This window comes from Lissotriton helveticus, chromosome 5_1, assembly GCF_964261635.1.
Source record: "Lissotriton helveticus chromosome 5_1, aLisHel1.1, whole genome shotgun sequence".
Lineage (NCBI taxonomy): Eukaryota > Metazoa > Chordata > Amphibia > Caudata > Salamandridae > Lissotriton > Lissotriton helveticus.
In genome coordinates this window covers 1193932233-1193952069 of record NC_136065.1, presented here as the reverse complement: position 1 = coordinate 1193952069, position 19837 = coordinate 1193932233, and the positions used below count along the sequence as shown (strand labels likewise).

General features: G+C 47.6%; 1 protein-coding gene across 1 annotated transcript in view; it reads right to left on the bottom strand.

The window, feature by feature from the left end:
- SLC18A2 (solute carrier family 18 member A2) overlaps nucleotides 1-19389 on the bottom strand; it is a 416215-nt gene extending 396826 nt beyond the window's left edge. Inside the window, exon 1 of the mRNA XM_078641192.1 lies at nucleotides 19225-19389. Coding sequence (XP_078497318.1) covers nucleotides 19225-19345 — 121 coding nt within the window. The 5' untranslated portion in view covers nucleotides 19346-19389. The remainder of the gene's footprint in view (nucleotides 1-19224) is intronic.
- Between the last annotated feature and the right edge of the window lie 448 nt (nucleotides 19390-19837).

The window sequence follows — 19837 nt, the reverse complement described above, 5'->3', positions numbered from 1 at the left end:
TTCAGTGAATTTCGTGTTTGTTTTTTTAAGTAAAGTAATATTTAATATATACAACCCGTCACCGTACACCGCCTTTGGCCATGCCTGCGGCCAGCCCCCGCATGCAGCCAACCCCATGATGCACAGGGCCCGGAGGCCAATCCCGGTAAAGGCAGCCAACCTCACACTGCGCAGGGCGTTAGGTCGAGCATGGTAGGGTGTTGGACACATAGCCTGGCTGGGAGCCAGGTCCTGCAGCCAACACACCCCATTCAGGTAACCCTACGCCTTTGGCCGTGCACCATGGGGATTGGCCACAAGGCATGGCCTGTGGCCAACCCCTCCAAAGGCAGCCAAACCAAAACTGCACAATGCCTTTGGTCGTGCGCTGCAGTGGGTGGCCCACAAGGCCTGGACCTGGTGATCACATCCCCCAGGGTCTTTTCCAGGGGAGGCTGACCGTGTGCCCCCCCTCCCCAAGACTCATTAGGCCCTTGGAACCCCATCCCCAGGGCCTTTTCTCTTTAAAAGGGAGGGGGATCTTGTAGCCCGACTCCCCAAGCTTTGTTGGGCCCTGGAAGACCCCATCCCCAAGGCCATTGTTTTCATTGAAGGGGAGGGGAGGCATGTGCCCCCATCCCGAATCTTGTTAGGCCCTTGGACCCGATCCCCCAGGGCCACTCTTTTAAATAAAGGGGAGGGTGGGCCTACTTGTTGTAACCAGTAGGTAGCTTGAGGCAGAAGCTAGTTTCTATAAAGAAAGTGTTTTCTGATTTTGCTTATAACTTTGGCACCATTTGGTGATTCTTCACAAAATCTTCAAAACTAGTACGCCAATCACATCAGCAGCTATCTGTAAAAACACATTTTCCTTATGCAATTTCCTTAGGGATTTTAGGTGCAACTATGTCCTGTACGGCTGAACGGAAGAACGGAATTACACCCAATTTGGGAGAAAGCTATATATTGGACCAGAAAGAGTGCTGTTTGTAATCTGGTGTAAATTTGTTCAGTAGTTTTAGAGGTATTAAAGAAAAAAGATTTATAGATATTCCGGGACGAGTAGCCTCTGCGGATTTGACAGATCTCATGGTGAGATCTGACTGGCTGCCAGTACTTCAACTGTGAAGTGCTGGCACCCATCTTGGGACTTAGACAGCCGAGTCCCAAGAATTTTTTTTTTTAAAAAGACAACTGCCATGGTAGAAATACATTGACACGCTAGGCCTGGTGGTGGGGTCCCACAGGGACTCCACTTGGAGCCAAAAATGTCATTCGCGGAGGATTCAAAAAACCAAAATAAATTTCTTTTAAAGTACAGGCTCTGGTGCTTGTTTTTTATAATCCCCCCGGGTGGGCCAGGTGCCAGAGGGCCGATTTATTTATGTAATGGGGGAAGGGCGTGCATGTGACGACCCTCCCCAGGCCGATTTTGGCCCTGGGTACTCCATCTCTGGGGGCCTGGCTGAATACAGAAGGAGGAGGGGGCTGTGTGGCCCTCTTCCTTGGTTGATTTCAGCCTCAGGGCCTGTCACTTCTAGGTCAGCGGCCATCCAAAAAGGAGGGCGGGTTACGTATCCCCTATTGCAGCCCATTTTTGGCCGCTAGTACCCCGACCCCCAGTGCCTGGCTGTATCAAAAAATGGGAGAGGGCTGCACGGCCCCCCTCCGTGAGCAATTAATGGCCCCTAGGGGACCTAAGCCCCCAGGACCAGCTTCAGCTATGTCCCAAAGTGCCCACCCCCAGGACATAGCAGTTGCTCTGCCTTCCCTAGTACAGTCATGGAAACCTGTGTTTCCTCTCACTTGGCCTGAGAATTTTTAAAGCTTCCACTAAGCGAGAGCAAACACTAAGCCTGCTCCCATTAAAAATGCTCCTGCTCACTGGAAGCGGACTTTTCATCTGTTTTCCTGCCCACTGTGAAACATTTTTAGCTGCTCCCTGCGAGCAGGAGCAATTCCGGCTCCTGCTGAAGTTAGTGAGCCAATTAGGACAGCGGGGCATTGAGGTTCCCCCTGCAGCCTCCAACAAAGAGACAATAGGTGCCTTGGGTGGGCTCCCGGGCACTTACTGACCAGGCCCTATAGAGCCATTATTGGCCCGGAGAGGGGTGGCGTGCACCCCCTCTCCCCCCTCCACCCCCCCCTGGCTGGGCCCCGGGAGATGGGGTCCTCAGGGCCAATATTGGACCGGGGATGAGGACTACAAGCTTCCTTCATATACTGACCGTGCCCCAGAGATGGGGTCCCTGGGGCCAATATTAGCACGGGGAGTGGGACTGCCTGCCCTCTCCCCTTCATAGAATGTTCAAACCCTGGGAGATGGGGTCTCTGAGGCCGAAATTGGTCTGGGGTAGGGGGCTGTGTGCCCCCTTCCCCTTCTAAATATGGCAGGCCCTTGGAGATAAGGTCCTCGGGCCATTCATTAGCCCAGGGGGGCTGTGTGCCACCCTCCCCATTTACAATACAGCCAGGCCCTGGAAGATGGGAGTTCCTGGGGCCAAAATACAGCGTAGGGAGGTAGTCCACATATCCTCACCCCTAAAAAATATTGAGGGCCCTGGGAGATGGGGCCCCAGGCCTGAAATCAATCCAAGGAGGGGGGTTGTGTGCCCCCACATGGGTTGGCTGCCTATAGGGGGTTGGGCATAGGGCCTGGTGACAGGACAGGCTCTGCGGCCAACCCCTGGCTGCGCATGGCTGAAGCCTGCGTAAGACGTGGAGTAGGCTGCATGTGGGGGTTGACTTTGGCCAACCACCTGCTGAGTAATTAAAACCAAAGAAATGTACTGAAGAAAAAAAGGTTACAGGGACAATATAGTAAGGAAATAGAATTTAAAACAACCTTAGAAGTTCACTAAAAATCAAAAGTTGTAGGGACGTTATAGTTAGGTTCACAATTTATACATACATAACTATAGAAGTTCAGCAGTTCTATTTAGAGTTATCTCAAGACACTATAACTCGTGCCCTAAGGTAACTATAACTCACGCCCTCGCCAAGCACTGCTAATTACCTCACATATTACATTACTCATGACATCTACTATGACATCATTGATATCACTGCAATATTTGCTATAAAACTATTGATTAGAAAACTGTGCATGGTGGAGGCACAAGTTATAGTTTCTTGAGATAATTAACTATAACTGCTGAATTTCCCTAGTTTTGTGTGTGTAAATTGTGAGCCTATCTATAACATACCTGTAACCTCTGTTTTTTTGTGCATATATATTTATATATATCCATATTAACCCTCTTTTACTCTCTATTTTTCTGCCTCTCCATTTCTCTCCCTCTCTGAATCTTGCTTTTTCTCCATTATCTGTCCCTTTCCCATTCTCCTTTTCTCTCTCTCTCTCTTTCTATTGACTGTTACTCTTTGCACAAGTATGTGTGTGCCTCTCTGTCTCTTTAACAGTCCAGCTTTCCTTGCTTTCAGTCTTCATCTCTCCTTGACTCTCCTGCCTGTGGCACATTCTTTCCTTGTGCAGGGCCTACCCTTTACCACTTCCATCTCATTATCTCTCTTCCTTTTCCATTTACCTTGCTATTGTCTGCCCTTTCTAAATATTTCTTTCTGTCTGTCTCTCCCCCCTTGACTAACCCTTTTTCTCTGCCAGTCTCTCACTTTCCTGGTCTCTCGTGCCTAGTTATTACTTATCTGACTCTCTGCCTCACGCTCTTTCTTTCTATGTCTTTCTCATGCCCCGCCCCTTTCTGTATAGCTATCTGTACCTCTGTCAATCTCTCTGACTCTTTCCCTTTTGCCCCCTCTGAAGGATTGGCTGTGTCTGTGGTTAATGGGCAGATGTGCACGGCAGTGGTGACTGCGCCAGATGTGGACAACCACTGCTTGTGGGGATGACTGATCCTAATAGGTCTGACCACGCCCAATGTGCTGTCTGTCCCTAGGGTGAGATTGTTCCTGATTGAAAAGGACTGCGCTATTGCCATGCGTATGCACACGGAGTGACTAGACCTTATGAGAATGAATGTGCTTGTTGAGGGTGGCTATCCGGGAATGAGTGAACATGACTGAGGTGTTGTGTAGGCAGGCAAGCAGGGTGTACCCGGGTTTACATCAGTTTGAAACTTGGCATTCAAACACAAAAAACCTAACTGATGATCATACATACGTTTTCAGTGTTACATAGCATTTAATGGTGATGCATGTCTATGCAGTCCCCAGTGCTGACAAATAAGGGATCCAAGACTTTGTGAAGGAATTAAGGTCATGTGCCAGAACACACATTTTGCCTCATTGGGAGGTCGCTGTTGTCTCCCCAAGCAGTTACCGGGGCGTTGGTGGCTCCCTGGTGTGCAGGTGAGTTCGGGGCTAAATAAATAATTAAATTTCCCTCGTGTTCGTCTGTCGAAATCCCCCCCTGCCCCCCCCCCTTCCGACCTTGACCCACCGCTCTTACCTGCATGGGCCGTGGCTGGGTGAGTTAATGGGGATTTCAGGTTGGTCCTTGAGGGTGCCTTTAAAAACAATGAAGTCCCTACACCTGCACTTATGTCACCTTTGGGACCTTTCAAACCTTCGCACCGCCACATCTTTCTTTCCGGATCTTCTAAAGGGACCTTAAACTCTTCTCTTCCAAAGACATTTTTTGCTCGATAACATTCCTCACCAAGCTACCCACAAGGCATACGCCTTCACATTTGATGGTGTGACCCTGACTGACATGATACTCTCAAGAGCTATAACGACCTTTCCACTTCAACTATGTAAATGTGTAATATGTATTTATGTATCCCTAATCGCTTCAACTTTTCTAAATATGTAATTTGTAATGAATTTGTAATTTGTAAATACGTAACTCTCACCATGAGTGAAAGTAGTAGCTATACATATTGTCACCTCCTACCCTGTTACTCTAAACTCCTCGTGTAACTTTCTTTCGTTCTATTGTAAAGTGCTCTGACACTTTGGGTAATGTTGTTTTCGCTATATAAAGATACATAAATCAATAAACAAACCTTGTTATGTACTTGCAAAAATGCGAAGGCCTGAGGGATCTTTAGAAAACCTGGCCGTTATCGATTAGCATACGCGCGCGCCCTCCCAGAGTGGGGATCTCACTCACTCCTGTGTGAGTCCATACCTCCGTCGCACAGACAGAATAAATGTCTGTTGCGCAGAACAAGCTTTACCGGCGCGCGCCTATTCCCCCCCTTCTAAAGAAGTGCACCCAGAACAAGCAGGGGATGCAACGGGTAACAAAGGCAGGAACCCGCCGCCCTGCTGGTCCCACAATATGCTACAAGAAATATTTAACATCTGCTTGAACACCAAGCACGTGTGCATGGAATAAATGTCAGTTACTAATAATTTGAAACAATAAGTGAACTCTTTAGATTGACAAACTTTAATAGTCTTCATCAAAGAAACTTCCAGCCACACGTGTCTCTTCATTGGGGCTATAAGCCCTCGACCTTCTCATGATAAATGTTCAAAGGAGAGAAATATTTTTTTCCTGATATAGTTCATTAGCAATATTCTGAAGCAAGATGCATTTGGGTCTGTGAGTGAACTCTGTAGTGATCAGTATGTGGAGCGCGAGCCCAAAGAACAGTGGCATTCTCACATGGCACACATATTATGCAGCAGCCTCTATGCTCAGACAGAACCCGGTCGGGAGTAAAACAAGCACTGGTAAAGCCAAAGAATCTGGTTTTAGAAAGCCTGGCACTTTTTTTGTAAACATATGCAATACATATTGAAAAGTAAAGGAGATACAATTTAAAAGTGTTGCCATCTGAAGGTGGTGTCCACGTGTTTGCACAAATTAAATCAAAATAAAAAAATAACCCTTTGCAAAAATTAAGAAAATGAAAAATGAAATGAAAGCAGAAATAAAAACAGAGAATGATCTACCATGTCTGGCACTGAAGTGGATTTCTGTTTATGCAAATGCGTACCTGAGCAAGAGCAGAATTCCATCACTCCCAGTGAAACGAGCCTATGGCTAAAATGAGATGACCCATTGCCCCATGTTGTAGGCAGTGGTGGGCAGAAACAAAATATGAGTGACACTTAAACAGACAAATGGATGAAGAGGACTGACCCAGAGCCCTTTTAAGTATATATGTACTTTATGATGCTTTTTTGGGAACACGTGAGGATGGTGGTTAAAGCTATCTCGAGAGCAGGTTGATAAATGTAGTGTACAGTATAATCTTATGCACTTGCAGCTAGTTTTGTCCCCCGGGTTAAAAGATGGAACCTATGTCTCAACCAAAACCCTCATCGCCACCTTTGTGGCATGCCAACTCCTTGCGTGCTGCTGCATACACATTCAGTGTGGTTTTGCACAATGCACTTCAATCCCATGGCAACATGCGCTCCTTCTATTTCTGATATGGAAACAGAAGAGGGCATATTTAAGCCGTTGGTAGTCCCTGCACTCTGCATTCTGACCAAACCACCATTTACCATTGTATTGTTGCATTCACAGCCGAATTTCCTTCAGTTACCACATCAGAGTGGTGTAACATCTGCCGAATGGATACTGGTTATCTAAATTGATGGGCTTGGAAAACATTATTGTAAATGGTCTTGAGAAAAACAATACTATGACCTGGAAGCTAAAACATCACACTCTTACAATGGGTGAAGAGAACAGTTACATCTGTAATGTTGAACATGTTTTATTTATCTACAGATGTTATCAGAACACTTTTTAGAGAACATATAAAATTATGATTACCCAATCAGGGGTAATTAATAACTAATTGACCGCCAGAAGTATGAAGATCTCAACAAAAGATGCGAACCAGGATCTGAATTTTCATCTAAGATCACAGACATTTTAACAAGTGCCTAATCGATCCACTGAATTAAGAGATGTATGCTCTTATTGTTAAGAATGTAAAATGCAATAGACATAGGGCCAGATGTACGACCATGTCATTTAGTGACTCGCAAATTGCGCTCAATTGCAAGTCGCAATTTGCAAGTCACTTAATGCCATGTACAACAGTGTCTAAGACACTGTTAGCGATTACTAATGGGGTCGCAAATTGCGAGGCATATTAATAAGGCACTCCCAATGTGTGACCCCATTAGGATTGGCTGGCCCTCCAAGGTATGGTGGCCTGCTGGGCTCAGCAGACCTCCATGTCTGGGACTGCTTTTAAATAAAGCAGTTTTTTTTAATGCAGCCCGTTTTCCTGAAAGGAATACGGGATGCATTTAAAGAAGAAAAATGAAACGTTTTTGTTTCATTTTTTAAGGGCAAGTAGTGGTCCATGGGACCACAACCTGCCCCTAAAAAATATCTGCCCCTGCATTCGCAAAGGGGAAGGGGTCCCAGGGGACCCCTTCCCGTTTGCGAGTGCTTTACCACCCTCTTGAAGAGGGCGGTAAATTGTGAGTGTTTTGCAACCACAATTGCAGTCGCAAAACATTCTTACATAGGCCTCTGACTCGCTCTTAGGAAGGGATGCCCTTGGAATGCAACTTCCTGTTAGCGACTCACAATTCCTATCCAGCAAGTCACCAAAAAATTGTGGCTCGCTAAATTGGGATTGCACATGGTCCTATTAGATTTTGCATGTGCAAACGGGTCACAAACCCGTTTACGCTTGCATAATAGGGTCGTACATAGGGCCCATAAAGAATTAAATAAAAATTCAATAGGTTTAGCAATCAGTTTTAAGTATCACTCAAGAAATATTCTAAGGTATGCCAGCCAAATCTGAGATCTGTCTAAAATGTGGCTAAGATGTTGGGGCTCACCCCCCAATAGACCCTGTGCAATCATACATTTTTCAGCCTGGTTTACCCTATGAAAAAGTGGCTCACACAGCATTGGTTTTGTGGGCAGTTCAAATAATCTGAGCATGCCATTTGGCATTGTCCTATTTTACTTCCAAGTTGTGAGTACCATCTTACTGAATATCCACCTTCCACCCCCTTTTTAAATCTTGCCATGTAGAATTTGAGTCATGTAGCATAACATGGCATCTGCTTACCAAGGACAAGGTGGGAAAGTGAAATGTTACAATAATTCATATTTTCAGAAGACATCTTAGCTATCCCTCGGGTTAGGCGGATTTCACAGGCTCAGACACTACTACTAGTGCTCAGAGCACAGAGACTGTAATAAGCTGAGACAGAAGACATATCCATAAAAATAGACTAATCATAAAGGCGCTGATCACAGGGACCAGCATGGGTAAAAATCACATAAAATTAAGTATCAAAATAGATGATGAAATGCCTCGATGTGAGTCATGAAATAGCAACCAAAGCAGCAACCACCCTCTACCACCAATGAAATAGTGTTACCCATTTTTTCATAACACAATACATAAATTATCACTCAGTGACAAATATTAAACATACTATGGAAGAGGAATAATTTTGTCCCAAAAAATCCACTTGACATTTTCTCAAACAAAGCACATGTTCCCTGATTTTGGATGTTCATTTATTGAAAGTATATTGAATTCCTCGGAACAAAAGCTTATTCATTTTAAAAGAAAAGAATGTTCTGTTCAGCAAATACCAGTTTTCATGTACCTCATCCATATTTTTTGCCCCCAGATATATGTGTATCATTTTATTCAATTGTCCAAATATATTACAGCTCCACGTGTACACATTCCACCTCAAATAAACCAGTAAGCACATTCAAGGATGCTCATGACATGTGAGTAGCAGACACCAAATATCAGGGATGCTTGCCTGTGCTAGAGTGCCCATCATTAGCAACTGGTGACCACCATATGCCTTGGATGGAACAATACTGAGGACCGGGAGTTTTCGATATTCCCTAAGTTTACAGCCTTGTGCAATGGGTATCATGGTGTCCAGAATGACCAAAATATGCAATGGAAGACCTATTTAAGTTAGAAAAATAGACTGTCCCAAAACCATCCAACAGTTAAGGAGCAAAAGAAACCAAAACCTCAAAAAAAGGTCATTAGGGCAGATTTGCACGCCGATTTCTTGGTGGAATATTGTAAACAATAGAAGGCCTATTTAAGCCATGGAAGCATTATGGAGAAGAGGGTGTGGACACAAGATGTTAATTTTGATGATCCCCTGCTACCAGAAGGGTGCTGCCACCAATATGTAGCAGTGGTCCCTTGACAACCTGTTTAGGGTTTCTCCTTCTCATCAATCACACTTTTCTAACATATTTGACTATTTTGGAGTGTTCCAAAGATAATATTTGCGCTCTCCCAGATTTGACAGTTGAAAGTTTGAACTCATTTGTTTGAGAGAGGAGCTGGATGAGGGTGGAGTTGTTTTTTTTTTTACCACTGATAGCCCAAAACGGGTGCGTCACACTGCGACGCAATCACGCCTTTTATAGAGTGATGGAAATAAGTTGCACATTTTTTTTTAATTCTTCAAACTGGTGTATAGAAATATTCTCATTTGGCGTGTCCAAGAATCTTTTTCGGATTTCACCAGTCTGTGTTGTTTGGCTGAACTGAATGCAGCTAGAAAGTTTGGGGTTGGCCTCCCTATTGTGGCCGCGGATATGCACTGACTGTGCTGTATTTTACCTGTGTTATAGCAACATCACATTTCAATCCACAGATTCCGTTCTATAAAAGTGGTGTGACGGGGCCTAGATTAGATACATAGAAAATGCCTTCATGACACACTGGTGCGCACGGACTGCAGTCCAGGCCCAGTGAGTGGACGTGGCGGGGTGGGTGGAGAGGCTGCGGATATTAGAAACGACGCTCATCCCAAGTGGGACCAGTTAAGTGGGGGTCTGGGTCCGGGTCGACGGACACGAATATGGAGACGGGTATTTTGTGTTTTGTTGCCGCAGATATGCCATGCATGAATGCGTGTACTTGCTAGTATGAACCACTGTGTAGCCTGCACAGGCCATTGTCTGTACTATATATAGTGCGAGCATCACGTCCTGTGCACCTGTATGATGTCCGCACAGCACATGCCTGTCTTTACCCATCCTGCCTGTATGTGGTGTGCAGGGCGGCTAGCTGCACGTCATGTGGTGTGTGCAATATATAAACACCCATATAGTTAACGCTGTACAAAACCCTCTATGTACCAAGTCCCGTATATCCTGCACGCATGGTGTGGCCGCGGGCCAGGGGACACGCGTCGTACTGGGTCTTAACGCAGGCAGCCCACTACTTACTCGTGATAAATGTTTAACGGACAGAAATATTGTATTCCTGGTATATTTAATAACAAATATTCTTAAGCAAGAAGCATTGGCGACTCAGGGTGGCCACACCCCTTCAAATGACTCTCAACCCTTCAGGGACCCCAACCCTTCAGGGGCCCACATTCAGCCTAAGGCCAATGATAGTCTGTGGGATATGGAAGACTCAGAGGCCCCTCTTCATATAGTGAACGGGGTTCCATCATTTTGCGTTACCCAGGGCACAAGTCCTAAAAAAAAGATGTGGGGTAGGGTGACTAACCATGTTAGGCAGTATGCAAGTGACATCATTGCGTGTGACGTCACCGCGCGTACCACAGTGACGTCCAGGGGTGATCAGTCCCCCACACCTCCTCCCATGAAGTGCGTTGTGCCTGTGTGACCAGTCGGCGGCGGGAGAGGCTGTTTTTTGTGACATGCACCGAACCCCACCCTTATAGTATAGCAATTGCGCACCTCCCAGAAAAAAATGCACACTTTTCCTTTGCCTGTGGTTTTTAGGTTTCGTAACCTGGCGAGGGGCGAAGCCACTCCCAGATCGAAATCTGTTGTTTCTAATAGTGAGGTTAGGACAGCCTCTGTTTCCAATTGGCTAGCTCCATAAATGGAGGCTAGCCATTGGGAGGCAGAGGCTGTCAATCGCGTTTTCTCTCGAAAACGCGATTCGGGGGCGTTTCTGGTGCTTTTTTTAAGCCCCGCCCCTTTGTCCCGGGCCGCGCTGCGATTGGCTGCCGGCCCGGGACACCCCCGTGACGTCATTCCCGGGCCGCGCTGTGATTGGCTGCCGGCCGGGAAACCCCCGTGACGTCAGCCAATCACAGCGCGGCCCGGGACCTGACTTGTTTTTTTTCTTACAGGGGCGAAAAAAGGACAGAAAATGGCCGTTTCCGGGGGTATGAAGTGCGTCAAATACTTGGTGTTCATCTTTAACTTCTTGTTTTGGGTGAGTTTAATTGTATTCAGGACAATGGGGGTTTCGAAAGGGGTTGTATGGAACTGTAGGGTGTCCGTGCAGGTGCGAAGGGGGCCGTCTGTATATGTGACTAGGGCAAAGCTCGGGTTGGGCCACCGCCCGGAACGTCCCAAATAGCTTTTTTGGTTGCCAAACTTGAAATCCATATCGCTCATGATTTCCAAGATGAATCTGTATGATATTTAATTGCATATAATAAATTGGCGACAGATTTCTTGGTCGTACCGACTCCACCCAAAACCACTTCCACGTCAACCTGGGATTTTCCGTGCCATGGGAAAGTACCCCGGAAAGAGGCCCTCTGCCTGACTAAGCATTTTTGGCCGGACTGGTTTGGAATAGCATAGCCTCACCCCTGGAGTGAGTCAGCCGGGCTACAAAATGGAGTGTGCTTCCCCCTTTTCCGGAAGTCGTCTCAGAGCTCCCTTCCCGGCATACGGGACATTGCACAATTTTTGGGCTTGAGGAAAGTGCCATTGTCTTCCTCCTTCTCCGGCCCTACGAAACAACTGACAATGCGAGTATCGAGAAACGTTTTGGGAGTATCAAATGTTCACATCCTGCCTTCCAAGGAACCTTGTTTAGTGCTGGGGTTGCCAACGTCACTTCGCGACACTCTTTCGCCTTGGAGGGTGAACGTTTTCTCCCCTCTTATGATCATACACAACATAAAAAAAACACGTGGCATACATTTTTCATGGACATGTTCTAAACTGTTAAATAACAAACTACTATCTTGTGTTAAATACTGCGTGTATACTACTTCCTAAAGTATGCAGTCTTCTGATAAAGTGGCACATATCAAGGACGCAGTTTTTCCTCTTCTCCCTTTACAGTTTCATCAAGCAGAACAAACAAATCAAAGGGTCTGTTTGAGGTGGGCTGGTCCTGTCGGAGTAAATGTACCCAGAATATGTTTAAACTCCTATTGGAAAAGCCGATAGGTTTTGTTTGTTGCAGACTTTTGGCTTCGTCAATGCTTGCTTTGTCTTGGTTTTTATAAAGTCATTTTTGAGGCACTGCCGAACATTGGCCAGTATAAAATATAAACACTATTTAAAAGCAAAACTATGAATATTTTTCTTTGGCCTCCCCCAAGCACTTTGCTATATAGCAGACCCTGGAAGTGAAGAGATCTATTCTGTCAAAGTGTAGAATGCCAATGCGAAGGGAATTATTTTTTCAACAGTCGTGTTTTACGTGAGAGCAACAGTATTGTGCTCCTAATGAGGGTGTCTGGTGATGCATGCATGATTGGGAGTGCCAATCAATTTTGTGTTTTTTTTCCTTCCGTGGGGAGACCGAAGCCAAACTACCTTGAATAACCAAAACGGGCTCTCCACTAAGGGTGGAAAGCCCTAGTGGTTAAGGTGTTCAAATGAAGCGCTATTACTGATATCACCTGTAGTGTTGCTCTCTAAAGGATACCCTTGGGGCTTAGGCACTTACTGATGCTGCAGATGTGGTGTGGGGGGTAAAAGCCCCAGCTGACAGTCCAGGGTGGCAGCTAAGTGCTTCCGCATTCCATTTGTAGGCCCGCCCTTCTTTCTATCCTTAAATGTGTTTAGAGCTGGATGAAGGGACAGCTGCAAGTATTTAACAAATTCACCATCCTTTATATTTGTTTCTCCTGAAATTGCCCTCTTTGCAAGTTTAGCAGGATCTGGTTTGGGTCAGAAGCTATCCTTGGTTTGATGGAACCAGTGCAGGCAGAGGCCTTACCCATGGTACACTGCGTGACCCAGTGTGGCAACTTCAATGAAGCACCAGCTGTCTTGGTACGTTGAAGTTTGATGCCATCGCACAAGAGCCTTTGGAATAACTTTATTTTAGAAGTGTAAGTGCGTTCCTCAACCCGATAGTGCGATACTGACTGATATATTCTACTCTTTGCTTTAAAGAAGAAAATGGCGTGCCTCAACTAAGCGTTTTCGAGAAGTGCAACTCGCATAAAAAAAATGATGGAAGACCTAGAACTACTGAACTCTACAATCAATTCAAGTAAATTCCACTCTGCCCTCCCTGAACACCCAGGCGCTGTTTTAGTGTGCAGGTTATTTAATGCTCATTGTTCTTGCTAGTTTTATGGTGTGGCCTGTAAACCGCGCAGATATGATGGGACAGCCAGGGAAGCTGTAAAAGGACAGCAGTGATGTTTGCCTGTTGTGCAAACAACCTGTCTGGCAGCTGACCATAAATCCCTCTCGGAGGAGGGAGTGAAGCAGGAAGTGTAGAAAAGCCTTTCCCGGTATCTGATCTGGTCGGCACCAGGGCTTCACTGGGCAGGTTTCCTCATCCCAAGCCGACAGGGCTGATTCTTATAGGATCATTGGCGCTATGTATTGCAGCATTTAAAGTGCTTAAGAGTCCTATGTGGTGGTGATGCGCTCGCCCTGCATGCGAAGCAAGCTACACCATGCTGTGTGTGATTGCAAGTGCTGTGAGTTGTTCTGATCCTGTGAGGGGTGCTTTTTGGTTTGAGTGACTAGATAGGTACTCTTGCCTTGGGGTGCAGGGCTTAATAGTGTGTGTGCGCACAAGTGTGAGGTGGAGGAGACGTAGTTTACATTGAGTTGGCTTTCTTGTACTTTTAAAGCAACCAGGCTATATATAACATGTAAGGCCAACTCGGAAGTAAACAAACCACTGGGGGTCTTTTAAGCCACCAGGGTTATAGGTTATCTAGGTTAGGGCAGGTGGGGTATACTGGGATGTGGGGACCAAGACACAGGTGGCTGCATAGCGCCACCCAGGGAAGAGGGGTGCTGTGCCCTTACTCAAAGGGTTGGTGATTACAAAAGGCGGAGTAATCCACTTGTGAAAATGCGCAAGGCAGGAACACTCTTGTGAAATGGTGGCTGAAATAAGATTGGCAGCGGGAAAGGAGGCTTTTGATAAGAGCAGGGCGTGTACTGTGATCACTGATGTACAAACGCACCTGAGGGAGGAAAGTTGAAAGTATGGGAAGAGTAATCCAGGATGGCAGCCCGAGCAGATGCTCCACACTTGGTAAAGGCCCAGACTTTGCATACTCCTGCAGGGTCGAAGAAGCCTCAGTTTTTGTTCAGGGCTTTGCACCCCAAGCCCTTCTGAAGCTCTGAAAGGTGGAAACACGTCAGTGTGGTAAACCATAGCATGGCTGTGGCCTGGCTGGCACATGCTGGTGAGACGTAGAGCTTTTGGTGGGTTGCTGCCTGCCTGAACAATACTGAGAAGGCCTGTCCTTTGCCTTTCAATCCTCACGCCACCATAATATATTTATCTCCCCAGACGCTTTCACTTGTTGCATAAAGAGGCAGTCTCCTGCCCTCCTAACACTTCCGTTCAGTTTCTACCTTCAGTAAGGGGAAATAACATCGGTTTAAAATTAAAAAAAGGAACTTTCTCAGCTAGTACAGCAGCATGAGGTCTGGCAGGGCATCTTTCGCGCAATAAAATGCTGATCTAACAGGATTGCCCTGACCGCCGCTAACATAGCCACAGTAGCTATGTTGTGTACAAATGGGAGCAAAGTTCCTTGTATGCCCACGAGCTTCGTCCAGTGGCATCTCTGGCATCTGTGCCTATTGTCGTATTTGCGACAAGTGTCCTCTTTTATGACCTGTACTCTCCTCTGCCGTTCCTCTTCAGTTGAGGAGGACCTTGCACTACCGACTGATCTCTCGCCTCAGACATGGTCAGTAATGATGACCCAAACTAATTTGATTACTTTAAATTTGTCTGCAGGCCGAGTGTAAAAGCCTCGGTATCTCAGCAGAACTCTGTAAATAAGACTATTATAAAGACTAGGGCTAAAACGCATATTGACTCTTGCGCCAAGGCCGGGTTATCAGCGCGCAGGCAGGGTGGAAGTCGAAGGGAAACGGACGGAGCCTGTCTAAGAAATAGAGTGAACTCTCCGGCCACCTCAGTTCGAGGCTGCTCTGCGCCTGGAAGACGCGGGCACCGTCCAACGCCTGCATCAGAGGCAGCTGTGAGGCAACGTCCAATCTTAGTGGTGAGTACCACCGGATATTCAAACTAGAAATTATATAATATTTGTGCTCGGCTCGTACTGCAGATGAACACCACAGATTTGGGGCATGAATGTCGCGTGTGAAAAAGTCCTTTCACATGGCTTTAGGTGGGCCAGGTCTCACCGGTGCTGAGCACTGGCAGTTTTTTTAAAAGGGGGCCTTGAAACGGGTCCTTATCAGGCTCTGTTTTGTGCCCTGGCACAGACGGTCCGTTTTTTTGCCAGACTGTAGTGGCATCAGGCACATCATATCGCTGCTCACTTGTGTGTGACTGCTCCTGGGTGTGTGTGTGTGTGACTGCTCCAGTGTGTGTGTGTGTGTGTGTGTGTGTGTGACTGCTCCTGTGTGTGTGTGTGTGTGTGTGTGACTGCTCCAGGGTGTGTTTGTATGTGACTGCTCCAGTGTGTGTGTGACTGCTCCAGTGTGTGTGTGTGTGACTGCTCCAGTGTGTGTGTGTGTGTGTGTGACTGCTCCAGTGTGTGTGTGTGTGTGTGACTGCTCCAGTGTGTGTGTGTGTGTGTGTGTAACTGCTCCTGGGTGTGTGTGTGTGTGACTGCTCCAGTGTGTGTGTGTGACTGCTCTGGTTGTGTGTGTGGCTGGCTCTGGGTGTGTGGCTGGCTCTGGGTGTGTGTGGGTGGTAGTAATTGCTGTCTGCTGAGCTCGTCCGTAGGGTACAATAGTTCTCACATTTGCGAGAGATTAAGCTATTGGCAATGTAAAAGACAATGCCATGTATTTATCTGTTTTCAAAACCAACACATACATACAAATTTTGTCATTTACAATGCCAATAGCTCTAACTTCTCCAAAGGCGAAACCGTTGCATTGTAAATGCTTGTTTACTTTCTCCGTAAATGTTGTTAAATGTATGTAAAGTCATAAAGTCCTGCTCGATGGGTGTGAGAAGGCTTGCCGCCCTAGCTGTGGGGAGTACGGTACCTCAGAGTGACTGCCGGCTGCATTGGAAGAGCTACTCTGCTACAAAGCGTCTCTACCTCGGACTCACTCCTTGCTTCAGTCAAGCGAGCGCGAGGAGCCGCCAACTGGATTTACCGATAGAGATGCAGGAGGAGATGAAACGATTTTTGCCGAGGGTCACACAGTTTAATGCGGGAGAGAAGCTGGGACTGGTAACTAAGTTGCTCGGGGACATGGTCGTTTTCTTACCCATTGAAAGCCAGAAATAAGATTTAGGCGTGAAGCTATAACTGAAAATGGGGCAAATTGTAACCGTTTGAACAACTCTTGGCAATCTTTAAATCGGGCCAATAAAGCATTAATAAAGTGAAGCGCGAAAAGAAGCATCGGTGGGTAGAATTCGACTTTAAATTACACATATTCCGTGGAGGGATTCTATGTTTCTAGCCCGTGTTTTTCTGGTTATCTGTCCAATATTTTGAAATGTTCTGCGTATAAAAAAAGCGAATTTACGTGTCAATTTGAAAGTTATGATCACGAGAAGAATATGATACACATCAAACCTAATCTCCAATCCCCTATTTATGTGTGAATTTCTCAAAAGGGAACGTCCGGCCTTTATGCTTAGTAATCGCAAAAAAGGCTTATATAGCGCCTGAATGCTGTAGTGATGGCAGTCTGAAAGCGCCAGCTCATAAATATACTATTCACTAAATGAGGCGTCATATATCGCAACCGTCGTGGCGCTTTAGAAACACTTCTGGGCACTAGGGCGGCACACATGTGTGGTGAAGAGGCGCTAGGGTAGATGGTTCGTATAGTAGGTGGAGAAGGTCCTCGGATGTCTCTGGTGGTCTCACACAGCCCAGCCCAGCTAGACTGCGCCCTTGAGCAGAACGGGCCATTAGTGGAGGGGTGAGGCTCAAATCACTGGTGCAAGGAAACGACTTGGTGACTAGCGGGTCTAGACCCCAAGTATAGCGGGTGAAAAGTTCCGGTCTAAGAGCTGACCCTGGAGTTGACACCTGGCCTGTGCTCTCGCCCGAGAGAGAGATACTTCCAGCCCCGATCGCCCTGCACCCCAAGGAACAGAAGTGACTTTAGTTTTTGTCTAGCGCGGTGTTGGGTCTCATTCTACAGGTGCTCGGCGATCACGCCCCTCAACTTACGCTTGACAAAATGAAACACACTCTTTGGCGCTTCGGCCATAATAGGCGGAAACAGAGACGTCTCATTTTAGTTCCACTTCCTGCTATTTCCTTTGCATTTGTGGGTTTGTGCACTAGTTGAGTCCTTTCGTTCAGGACTGCAGCAGGAAACTTGCACACAAAGGACAGTCATGGGTAGCCGGAGCCCCGGGGATCTTCTGCCAGGTTAGGCGCTACCGCTTAGGAGCTATTTTTTTTTTCTTCATTGTTTTTGTTTACGAAGGTGAGAGACGAATGGGTGTACGGTGGCCAGCTGCATAGCTAGGCAGGGGTGGATGGACAGACTGGCGGAGAAATGTACTGACCTGCAGATTGAATGGTGAGTGTAGGGAAGGCGGACGGACAGATGGGTAGATCGGCGGAGAGATGGATGGATTGACGGGTGGTTGAATGGGTGGATGGATGGATGTACGGACGTGTGGAAGGAAGGTAGAGTAGGTGTATGGTGGGTGGCTCTAGGGATGGGCAGGTGAATGAGTGAATGGATGGAGGGACGGACTGACGGGTGGACGGACGAAGGAACGAATGGATGGACAGACGAGTAGATATAGGATGTGAAGCTGCATAGACCTGTAGGTTGATGGCTGGATGGACGGAGAACAAGGGATGTACCGACGTGTAGAATGACGAGTGGGTGTATGATAGGTAGTTGGGCGAGTCAATGCATGCATGGGAAGATGGTCGAATGGATTGATGAGGTGGATGGATGATTGATCAATGAAGGATGGACAGAATAACAGACGGAAAGACGGCTGTAGGGTGGGCGGATGGATGCACAGACAGGGGGAGGAATCAACAAATGGATGAATCAATCAATCAATCAATCAATCAAAGGGTCAATAGATCCATAGTATACAAAGGCATTGATTGTTAAATGAAGGCACGTGCCCATTGCAAACAATAAAAGAGAGGCATAAGGTGGGTGACCCCGGGTCAGAGGCTTTCAGGTCCCCACTGCATGCGCTGGACAACTCAGCCTCGGACATCTTTCCGAATCCCAGGACAGGGGACTGGTTCGAACTGGGAGGAGAAGAGGGCAGTGGGCTGGGAGTGGGCACACACTTTATACCTACACGAATACATGTATAAATACATGCACCTCCCTATACCAACAAAATCCTGAACTGTGTGGCAGCAGCGCTTAACCGGACCTTTACACCCCCACCGCCGAGGGAGCACGGCCGCCGGGGGTGTCCTCCCGGTCTCCAGTGCTCTCTATCAGGGGCTTGAAGTGACTTTCATGGTCTACCAATCCAACATGCACCCCAAGTGCTGCTGGGAGGGCAGCAGCCCGACCGACAGCAGAGACAGTGCAAACCCGCCGCCCACGCCCTCCTCGAAAGAGATGTGACGAGAACCGGGAGCTGGACCAGGAATAAGATCAAACGGCGGGAAGAGAGGCCGCCGCGAGACAACTGCATCTCCTCTGGTGCCTCGTGGCATCAGCAGCTGTTTTGTTAAACTCGCAGGGAACATTTTCTGCCTGCAATGAAAGCGCTGAGTGACCCCCTGAGCATTGACAGTATCTGTGTGTGGGGGGATCGCAGCAATTATGCATTTATGCCAATCCGCCCCCGACGCCGAGATCCGCCGCTCTATGCGGTTTCTGTGAGTTTTCCTTCTCTCTGAATCTTCCTTGGCGCTGCACTTGCCCAGAGTCACCCCGCTGCTGTCCCAAGAGGCAAGCTCGGCGAATGCACTCTCTTCCGCCTCCACCAGAACACGAGCGTCAAACCCAGGAGGGGATGATCGGACCAGCAGAGCAGGGAACGAAGGATCGACATTGTGTACGGGTGGACGGGTGGATAGATGGATGGATGAATGATCAAATATGTAAGTGCGTATAGGCATATGAATGAATGAATGGATGGATGAATGGCGCTGTGTCGGTTTACTCCATCTTTAAATGATTTATGTGTGCCGAAAAGTTCAGTTTTGCCAGCAGTGCCAGCGCCCACCTACCTACTACCGTGAGCAGCATGTTGTCCAGCAGCAGCGCGATGTAGACGATCAGCAGGATGAGCCTCCGGGACTGCCGGCCCTCCCGGAGCCAGGCCAGGAGGCTGAGTTCGGGCAGAGCCATGTCCGGGCAGGGGCGGTGTGTTCTGCAGGCAGAAACGAGAGAGCAACAGCGACAGCATCAGCAGCCTTCCCTCTCTAGCAAGAGCAGGGACACTTCAGACCGCCCCCTCTGAAGAGACAGCCCTCCCGCCGGGGAGGAACCCACCTGAGCACCCATGTCAGACAGTGAGCACTGACCCCTCCCCCCAGAGGAGCCTACGTCTGACAGTGGAGTCACCCCTCCCACGGGGGAGACCCCCACCCTGTGCACCCCTGCCATCAGTGAGCATTGACCTCTCCCCCCAGAGAAGCCCCCGGAGCAGCCTACGCCTGACAGTGAACAGTCACCCCCTCCCCCCCCACACACACACAGGGGAGAACCCCAGCCCTTGCACCAGACAGTGAACAGTGACCCCCTTCCACCAGAAAGGACACCCACCATTTCTGAGAGTGATCACCCCCCACCCCCAAATAAGGAGGGACTTCCCACCCAGGTGCACACCTGTCTGACTGA